The 10638-nt window shown below is 39.4% G+C and overlaps 1 protein-coding gene across 1 annotated transcript in view; it reads right to left on the reverse strand.

Moving 5' to 3' along the window:
- Nucleotides 1-4841, reverse strand: part of LOC104515667 (ran-binding protein 17-like) — a gene marked incomplete at its 3' end in the record, with an annotated part of 58777 nt that extends 53936 nt beyond the window's left edge. Inside the window, 2 exon segments of the mRNA XM_010159727.1 lie at nucleotides 1748-1821; nucleotides 4800-4841. Of these exon segments, the coding sequence (XP_010158029.1) occupies nucleotides 1748-1821; nucleotides 4800-4841 (116 nt within the window).
- Nucleotides 4842-10638: the final 5797 nt, after the last annotated feature.

A 10638-nucleotide genomic window follows, 5' to 3' on the forward strand; every position in this document is an offset into this window, starting at 1 on the left:
ACCCAAAACCATTCTGTGATTCTATGATTCAGCAAGAGCTGAATCACCCTCTGCTGCTGTGGAAGTTTATCTAGAGCTCCCTTCCAACCCCTACCATTCTGTGACTCTGTGAATTTGGAGTGATGGTGTTTGTCTTCCCAAGTCACCGTTACACGTGACGAAGCCCTGCTTTCCGGGGGATGGCTGAACACCTCCCTGCCCACAGGAACTGGGGAGTGAGTTCCTTGTTTTGCTTTGCTTGTGCATGGTTTGTTTCACGTATTAAACTTCAGTGTTTATCTCAAGCCATGGGCGAGGGGCTGCGTGGGGTTCAGTTGCAATCTGGGGTTAAACCATGACAGAAGCCTAGCCATGCAGTACCATAACACGGACTACTTCCAGAAAGTTTTGAAATATTGAAGAATCCATCAATATTTTTCCATTCATCACCCTCGATTTACCTGTCATCAAAGCTTACTCCAGATAAATATCAGGGTTTGATGGGTACTATTGTTATCCTAAGGCAAGACATAACACTCGGCTTCTGGTTTCGAGGAAGCAACGAGTTTATGCCTTCTTTTCCACAGAAAAGTTAAGTCATATTAGAAAATGACCTTGTCTTAATTGCTACTATTTCTCAAGGTTTGTAGTCATGGCAGCAAAAGACAAGCCATGTTTAATACTGTCCAAACAGGTCACAGCTAACCTGGCAACATCAGTAGAGATGTTTCTCTAGTAGGTCAAAGTCTACTCAGAGAATTATTTAAAGGTCTTGTAAGTCAGAAGACATGAAGTAAATGATGGGATACAGCATCTTCCTCACCGCAGAATAAAGTGGTAAGGTACTTGTTTCTCTTTCTCCAGGCACACACAGAACTCAGTGTCTCCTGGGGACTCCCAGATTTTTTTAGTGGATATTCACAATTTTTCATAGGGACCATTTTGTTTTACTTCAAGAGCAAAACTGATTTGAGATAAAACTCTTTTTGAGTCAGGAGAAACTATCAAATCTCATGAAGGACATAAGTAATAAAAGACAAAATCCTGGTCGTGCTGCTGGCACCCAAGGAAAGCGGCTGCAGCAGAGGCATGAGAAAAACGCAGCCTTCTCCAGAGTAATTTTCTAGGATTATTCTTAAGAGAAAGTATTGCAACGCTTATCTGCCAGAATACCACATCACCTCATTCTGACAAATGCCAGATGTGACAAGACAGCTAATAATGCCCCATGCCTCCTTCAGTATAAGGCCTTAAAACGCCCCTCTGTGAATCCGTATTTTTAAGAGTGCAAATTTTGCCAGGTTTTGCCAAAAATCAATCCAAAAAAGCCTGCCCAAACCAAAGATTATTTTAACTTGGTCAGTTCCCCACCGTGAATTGCCATGAAGTTTTACAGGCAATTCCAGTGGCATCTGAGGGTGCTAGGAATGAGAACTGGGCAAGGGCAGGACTGTTTATGCCAGGCTATTACTCGACAAGAGTCCATGAAATCTCAGCTCTGTTCTCCCATAAGCCGTTTCCAGAGGTGATGCAGGGACTGTGGAAGACATATCTAGCTGCTAGTGCTTATCGGGGGGCCTGCAGTACCTTCAGAAGATAAGATATGGGTGCTTCTGAAAACAGTTATCCCTTACTTCAAATACTTAAAATTCATGTAAGTAATTTTTCTAGCAAAGAGCAACCTTAACAACAAAATAAACTCAGATTTTATGTAAACATTAAAGACAAAACAAAATACATACAGACTGGAACCCAAGCACAAACTCACATTTTTGTCATAAATGTTTCCAGAACATGGTTGTCGTCTGTTATTCCTAAGACTTCTGAAATTCGGGCATACACCTGAAAATAAACATTTCAACAGTAACATGTTATAGACATTTGCAAGTACCAACATTTTTCATTGAGTTTAAAACCTTTCCTATTTTTATTTTGTATGAGGAAAGTACTGGCACAAATGCCTGTCCATCCAACCTCCCTGAAGCACATATAAAAGATGGCTTACACACTCTCCGAGGGTGTTTTGTGAATTTGGGAGCCATAGGCTTTTACTTGCATTGCATACATTTCTTCCCACAAAGGAAATGTAAATTTCCACATTAAACTCACTTTGTTGTTCACAGAACAATACAGTCTCTATTCAAAAAACCTGTTTTATTATAAAAAAAACTGCAAAGGGATGGAGGCAACATTCTTTTGTTGGTGTCTGTCCTCAGTGGGATGGGATTCAACGCTGTCCTATAGCTTGCATTTGTAAGTTCGTGCACTGCCAGTCTGGCAAATTAGGTACTCTTCAGACATTCGTTTTTGTGTTCTTGAAGGCAGAACAAAGGCTTTGGCAGCCAAGTAACTTGTAGTTCTATACTTTTCCGTTTTAGTTCAGATCCAAGACATATATTCGCAGCCAAGGTCTCCTAGCACCCTTCCTATCAGATCAAACCGCTGTGACGAAGCAGTAGTAAATGCACCGGACGCATCAAGTGTACTTTTTCCTTACTGTGTAGTCTTCATAAAACATTCTGGTAGTTTTAGGAGCCTAACATTTAGTTTGGATAAAAACATCTAGCTGGGTTAAATCAATTTCAGAAACAGAAGGGAGACACGTACTGCAAGATGTCTTTACAACCCTCTGCCAACCCACTTTACTCTGTGCTCAAGTAACGCTGCTATTTATTTATGACTGGGCTAAACGCAGATCTACCAGTCAGTACATTGCATTTTAGTCATCTTAACCTTCAGGGACACTAAAGCAAATTATTAAGGGTTAGATGTAATTCCTCCCTATGATGTGATTGAGCCAAGGAGAGTACCAAGCACGGCGCCGGCAGCCCAGTGACCCAGCGGTGAAAGCCTGGTGCCATCTAGCTGTCAATCCTGCTTGCTGACACTTCCTGTGCCACCCAGGCACCAATGAGCCTGGCTAACGCAACACTTCTGCTGCTGGACCTAAAACCTGCCAGCACCAGCCTCCTTGCTGCTGCTGATGCAGACTTTCCTCAAAAACCAAACCAGCAGTATTCAACCTCTGAGGAAGTCAATAATAATAATAGGGCAAATAATACAACAAAATTGTATTCTCATGTCCCAAAGACACTGGTTTTAAATCTGAGCATAATAAAGGCATGAGTAAAGAAACATGCAGCTCCAACGAGAAACTGCACCAAGATCAAGGATAACTTAAATTGTAAGTTAACTTACCTTTTCGTAATTGGATGAATGTAATTTATTGTGACAAAATCAGTAGTGAAAGGACAATCAAAATATGAAAAAAATTGTAATATGCAATACAATCCTACAAACGTTGCAAAATACTATGTTCCCACTGTAAATGTGAATTTATCTTCTACAGTAATTAAATATAGCTACAATAATATATTCACATACAAAAATAGCATATTCTGATTTAAAAAAAAAAATCATCTCTCTATATAGTGCACTGTGGAAATGCTACAGCAGCTGCAATTCTAGCAAAATGTCAGAATTTCCGTATTGGATGTGAGGAAAAGACAGAAAGCAGTAGCGAGGAATGTAAACAGAGCAGCAAACACACATTTCTGTCAAGAGCTTTTCCTTTCTGCCAGGGAAAACGAGGGGGGGAAAGGGAATGTGAGCACATGCGGTAGCAGCATTGTGCTCTGTTGTCAAACTAGGCTCTCCCCACATCAGAGTTTAACAAATAAAATACTAAAACAGCAGTCAGTGTTGACAAAGAGCAGTGCTTTAATCCACAATTATCCTTGTAACTCTTACTACTCCTTTTATCATCCATTAGCTTTGATTCCCATTATCCCATCAAGAACTGTGTCAACGCTTTTGTCCCTGGGGATTTCCCACAACTACTAGGATCTGACAGCCAAGCTTGAGTGCTAAGCAGGATCATTACCTCTTAAATCCACTTATCTGATCCACTGAATAGTAAATTGAAAAGCTCATTAACAGCAACAATCTGATTTGTTTTCACATGTGACAGGGTCATTTCAAGTCAGCATGAATACAGTGGTTGTAATAAAAACTACTACCCGTTCAGTAATGTGACAAATTGTAAGCTGAAATAAATGTGATATTTTAAACACCTCCTTCAAAACCATTTTCAAAACCAACACACACTCTTAGCATGTAAAAATAGGAAAGCAAACAACCCCCAACCACAACAATGAAACCCCCTTAGACTTTTAAGCACTATAAAAAATTAATGATAAAGCATTTTGGACGTATAATAATAAAACATGCTTCAACAACAGACCGTGCTACATATTCAAAAAGCGGAGGAAAACACCGTTGACAGGGGTCATGAAAGATGTGGAATCGCTTGTGGAAGTGATCTCATCCTCAGCTTGGTTCCCATCAGGGAGCCATGAAGGTACAGGCAGCCAGGGCCATGGGGGGCCTCACAGCCACACACCGGCTGTGTCTCCTGCCTTGGAGACCTCCCCATTCCTTCTTCCAGCATGAAAAAATCCGAAGTTTTTAGTTCCCTCCAGACACTTCAAGTAAGAAGCAGGATAATTAGCCTCCAGTAGGAGACCACCAGTTTAAGACTTCTGTAAAACCTTTACACAATCACCCCCAAATCCCTACAACTGCAGGATTTACAACTTCAAAACACAAATCCTGCATCAACACAGCACTACGCGATCACGCCATGATATCGCCAAAAATGTAAGTTTAACAGTGAAATATCCCATCACCACCACCTCATTCTTACAACACAAATCTGCAGAAGTAGCATTAGGCTCCACGGTTCGGTGAGCTCCACCGGTACGAGGACACGCTCACCGTCCTTAAAGCGGGCTCGGGCTGACACCACCCTTACAACGCACCCCGGAGGCCCTGCTACCTTCTACGGCGACAGCCATGCTCATGGCCACGAAGAAGAAGAAGAGACCAGCAAAGAACTTTCAGTAATAATAGCAATTTCAAACATATTCAAGCAAGCGTGAAGGCAAGGGATCCAAAGGTCCGTTTTTTGGCCTGTCCGTACCATTAAAACCACCTTGGGCTGTTTAAGGAAGACAGCAGGTTCGCAAGCTCTGGTGCCAGGGAATTTTTTGTGATCTAGCAGATTTAGCAGTGGCTCAAACTACACAACTGCATACCGCCCAGCTCCTTGAACTGTGCCTGCAGCGTTTCAAAAGGATGAGAAAATAAAATGCAAAAGCAATGTTTTATGAAGCAAAGCACTTGTATTTGCATACAGTCCAAGAACAAAGAGAAATAATACAGTAATCACACTAAAACTAGTTCCCTGACTTTTCTACTCTTTGGCCCTAGACATGTTTAACTCTGCTTTGTCTTTTGAGGTCTTCTCTTTTTGGTACTATCATTCTAACTCTGAAGAAGCTAATTATGTCAATTCTTAAATGTGAAGCAGATTACAGAACTGGGAAGCTCAGAATATGAGTTCCTAAAGGTTGTATGGCTATATAATGACAGTCACAGAAATTCAATAACAGCACTGTATGGAATGTACTCAAACGCACCCCATGAAACAAATTAAAACAGAGCAATGAATCTCTCACACTGTGCAAATAAGAAAACACAAGAAAATGTTGGTTTCTATATGTTTCATAAGGGCTATTATAATGAATTAAGATTTTGGATAATGAATCTTCAGAAAATTACAGTAAAGTTATTACCCGTAGGCACAGTGTAAATGCTTAAGATATTATAACTTCCTTGAAGCTCTCCAGGCCTTGCTGCAGAGAACTATCACTGCAACATTAAAGTATTTTGTCATGAACATTGAGGGCAAAACCAGACCTTAACCATATTTATCCCAACCTGACAGAAGCTGAGTGAGGACAGTGCTACAACCCAGCCTGGAGTAGCTGGGCTGGAGCACACGTCACAGGTTGAGGAGAGCACCTCTTACTCAGTGACAAGTGCCATGACACATTTAGTAATTTCCACTGTTTTTAAAATCAAAATCAGCTATTTTGAATTTTCAGCGCTTAAAAACTCCATTGTAACAGCAGAAATCTTAGCTTCCAAATCCTACAGACAACTTGTGAAAATCTGAACTGAATCCCCTAATTAGTATATCAGGGTGCCAGAATATTCATTGTTACCTTCTGACCGAACTAAGGTCTTAAGAAGCCTTGGCTTTTTTATCCTCTCCCTAACAGAGGAAACCCTTGATCACACATACAACCTCTGACCAGCTATCTTAGGAAGTAGTATCTCAAAACACCCTTAACTCAGATTCTATACCAAGAGAATGGGCTAATCGGTTTTATGGTTAGCTCCCCAAATGAAAAACAAACCCAGAACAGGCTGTAAAGAATTGGCTCTGTTACTTTCAGCACAACCTCTGAAGATTAAGTTGGGCTTTGCACTATGTAAGAGAAGCAGGCTACACGCCAAATTCACTGCTACATGTGTTTGTAAGCAACCCAAGGAACTACATCAATTATACAAATGCTACACTATCTACTGACAAACCTAGATTAATTAAAAATACTGCCTAAGGTTATCCTCATTTGAAAGAGACCTACTATAAAATAACGTTTAAATATTTGGGTATTGTTACTACAGCAAAGTGTAATGTTGGAGAGGAAAGGGTACATCTGCTGTGTGTCATTGTTATGGATGTTATTTCTTTCCTCATCTGTTGAAATACTCTGTCATTGCAAGTTGAGGTAGTAAGAGATACTAACGGTTCCCACAAAGGCTGTTTTCCAGGCCCTCTTCCTCAGTCCCTTCCCTGTTAGCTCAACGGAGCAAGAGAATTCACACAGGTGCCAGAGTGAGTAACTCCCTGCCTCCTGCTCCACAGAGTGCCCACACCATGCCAGCAACAAACCTTTTCTTAAATGGAAACTGATCTCTATTTCAACAACATCCTCTCAGCTTTTATTTACCTATTTGCTTCTTTCTTCCTTTCTTAATTCCTGTTTTCTGAAATCTTGAAGGAAAGAGTTACAATTCTGGTGAAGTTACTATGGGAGAATGACTACGGACTAGCTGCTGTTATTACTGGCACGGCATGAGAGGCATTCTCTGAAAAAAAAATTTCAAAATTGCTTTGTCTGCTATATTTCAGGTAGCCAATTGTTAAAAAGGTGTTTAGCTTTAAAGGTATTGTTTAGACGTTCATTTTTGTAAAGTACCATTAGAGATTAATTCCACTGTCTCTTTTGTTCCCCTCCAGGGTTTAAAGTACAAATGTTATAGTGAAAACTGAGAAATACTATTAACAGCTATTACTTCTTGAACACCATCCAGAAGATTTTTAGATCTGAGGCACAGTTCTGGGCTGCACTTTTCCATGAGAGCTATACAGTGCACTGCGCATTCGAGTCATATATGCTATGCAGTCAGGTATTTGCTTAACAAGGAGCCAAAATGCTGCTTTACAATCCTCCGACGCCTGAAGATTACAAGAGTAGATCTGGGCCAGTCAGAAGACTCCACAAGATAAAGTATTATAGGTACTTCAGTAGCAGTAAGCGACACGCTTACTTGCCCCTGTAACTATTAGAAGTGTCCAGCTTAATTTTACTGAGTTACTTAATTGTAGCTGTACGAGCAGCCCATTCAGCATACTTAGGGGCCATAAACCTCAAGGCTAAAGAATCAACATTAGTTCAGCACTTAAAACCAAATAATAAAAATAGAGAAATTTTAGAACTACAGTAACTAGCTATCATCAACTATTTCGTTGCACCAACACAGCTGCAGGTGTTCGCATCTCTCAGGATCAAGCCGTAGGCGCAGGAAATGGAGCGATACCCCATATTCTGAAGAGGTTCTGCACTGGGGTTGTACGTGAGAGTGCTTTTGCACATTTATCCCATGGCATAAGGAGAGGTGTTACAGCCACCGCAGCTAATACCAGCAATTTGAACAACCCTCTTTGGCAAGCCAGAAATAAGATAATTGTTCAACATAGGCTGGCTCTTCTGAAATACTGGAAGCATTGCCTGTAATTATAGACATCTGTCATTGCTAGCCACTCAGTAGTAACCCTGACATCAATATACAACTATAACACTAAACTGCCTGCAGGCACAGCAATGGAAGCCAGATACGAGAGGCGGGCAATCATCTGCCTCATCCAAACTATCTGTCAAAGGCTCCTAACCACAAATAGCTCTTACGTTTTGTATCCTTAGGATAATATGTTGATTTATTTTAGATCCTCTAATATTTACAGTCTAGGCCATCTACTAAAATAAAGAAACAAACCTGATGGCTAATGGAAGCAGTTACCGTTCAAAATCATCACGGAAGGTCATAGCTCACCACTCCAGTGTTAAACACGGATGGCTGTTTTGAACACGCACCTTCCACTGTGCCCCCTCCCTCCGCCAAAAACGTGCTCATTTCCAGTTACAACATGCAGTGATTGCTACTCTCTCATCAGCCAACATTCAACAACCGACCCGAAGAAATCTTTACGTTTTGAACCCGGAGTGTCTGTGCAAAAATGTGCACAGTGAGTTGCAGCAGCCTGGAGTTCGGCAGAGAGACGGGAAGCGCTCTGCAGAATTACCTTCCATGCACCATGTCGAAAAAAGACTTGCATTAATGATATAAATTATGTTTCCTGATTGCATACTTCCCCAGTCCTCAGCAGGAAAGCTGATCTACACTCTTAACCAAGGAATAAAGTTTCCTGAAATTTACAGATAAAGATGGATAATTTCTTTTTAATTCTAAGGTGAAAATCACGTTGAAACCTTCAGTCTCTACTTTTTTGTCTTCATTTGAAAATCAATCTCAGAAAGGGGCAAAAAAGATTGTAGGTTTAAACTAATTAGGAATTAACATCCTTACAATTATTATAATTTGTTATTAACAAAAGAATAAAGTTTCCTGAAATTTACAGATAAAGATGGATAATTTCTTTTTAATTCTAAGGTGAAAATCACGTTGAAACCTTCAGTCTCTACTTTTTTGTCTTCATTTGAAAATCAATCTCAGAAAGGGGCAAAAAAGATTGTAGGTTTAAACTAATTAGGAATTAACATCCTTACAATTATTATAATTTGTTATTAACAAAACTGAGATTTCTTAGTATGAATCACAACAGCCTCTGCTGAAGAGAAACTATTAATTACTAGACAGACAGTTAGCTTACAAGTGAGCTGCATTTTAAAAACCTCCTTTAAAATACAATTGCTAAATGCCTTACAGTGCTGTAATGTGAGACAGGTTCAAATCTTATTACTTCACTGAAATTAAAACCTAAGTTTTAATACTGTTCAAGTCGAACAATGATTCCACACTTTATTGCTTTTGAAATCCCCTGATGATCATAGGAAAAAATGCCCTCGAGAAAAAGAGACTCTGTTTTCGATAAACAGAAAATACAGTTTGCACTCTTAGCCTCTTTGTCATCACAAAAAAAGGATTTAATGCCAATTCTTTAAAAAAAGACTTTTTTCACAAAATGTGCACCTTGTGTGCCATTTGTAAAATCAGCTCACTTTCTTTTATTTATTACTGCAGCGCGGCAAGGCAATAAAGCAGCTACTGATAGCTAATAAATTACATGCCTTTTAAAACAATTCTCCAGCTACAAAAACTTGTAACTACAAAGGCTTACATTTACATGGTACATCGTGTGAAATGTCTGTATTTATGTTCTATTTATCCACGTAAATAAAATCTGACCCTTTATTAAACAGCACAGTACAAAACAGGGGGTACATGTGAGATTAAACAAAGGGTAACTTTTTAAGGCTTTCCTACAGATTTACATAATTAAACATGAAATGTAACAAAAAATAGGCCTCAGCAGTTCAGGTGCAAAGTATTTTTAAAATAAAATATTTTTACGCATGCCCTTCAAGCTACATTCAGGAAAAAAAGTGATCACCAATTTCTCAATTGCTGCACGATAATACTGATTTACTCCTCAATCTAAAAAATTATGTAAGGTTTTCAGTAATAATTGCAACATATTACTGTGCTAGAGAACAATAATTCTCCATCACATACCATGAAAACCAGGATTTGTATTTTTAATTTAACTATCAATGCTTTGGGAAAGCATTCCTTGGTTATAACAGATTTAAAACAACAAAAAAATGTGCAGTCTTATGTCATCACGTATCTCCCTTCAGGAAATGCTTTAAGTCTATACCTATCTATTAAACTTATTGAACTGCTCTTGAATATTTTTTCTTCATGGCTGGCCTAGCTATTATAGCTAACCTGCACAGAATGCTGAAGTGCACTGTCTCTTCTTTTTTACTGTATTATTTTTAGACAGATGTGCTAAACTCTCTTCCTACATTTTTTCCTTACAATTTGATTGTCTCATAAATCATTAAACTAAGCATTACATTCTTTTTAATTGTCTCTCTACCATCACGCATCCAAATCTGAGATGTGTACTTGTAATATTCGTTTCCTCGACTTGCAGTTATTTTTAGAGCATCTGTGAGTTTGGGTTTGCTTTGCTCACACAACTTTTTCTCAGCGCTGTAGTTCCAAAACGGCAGTTCTTTAACCGAGCATGAAAACAAACCTTAACTCCCTACTAATAAGTAAAACCATTTAAAATACTGCTGTTCCATTCTAAGATAACAACCCATGACACGTTAGTAAAGACGCTGCATGATTCTGAATTCCTCACCAAGCACACCAGCACCGCGACTATCAATCATTCTGAACTGAGATGCTGTGGGGCAGATCTTTCAGTCTGACTGA

Source organism: Eurypyga helias, unplaced genomic scaffold (assembly GCF_000690775.1).
Source record: "Eurypyga helias isolate BGI_N326 unplaced genomic scaffold, ASM69077v1 scaffold14659, whole genome shotgun sequence".
Taxonomy (NCBI): Eukaryota; Metazoa; Chordata; class Aves; order Eurypygiformes; family Eurypygidae; genus Eurypyga; species Eurypyga helias.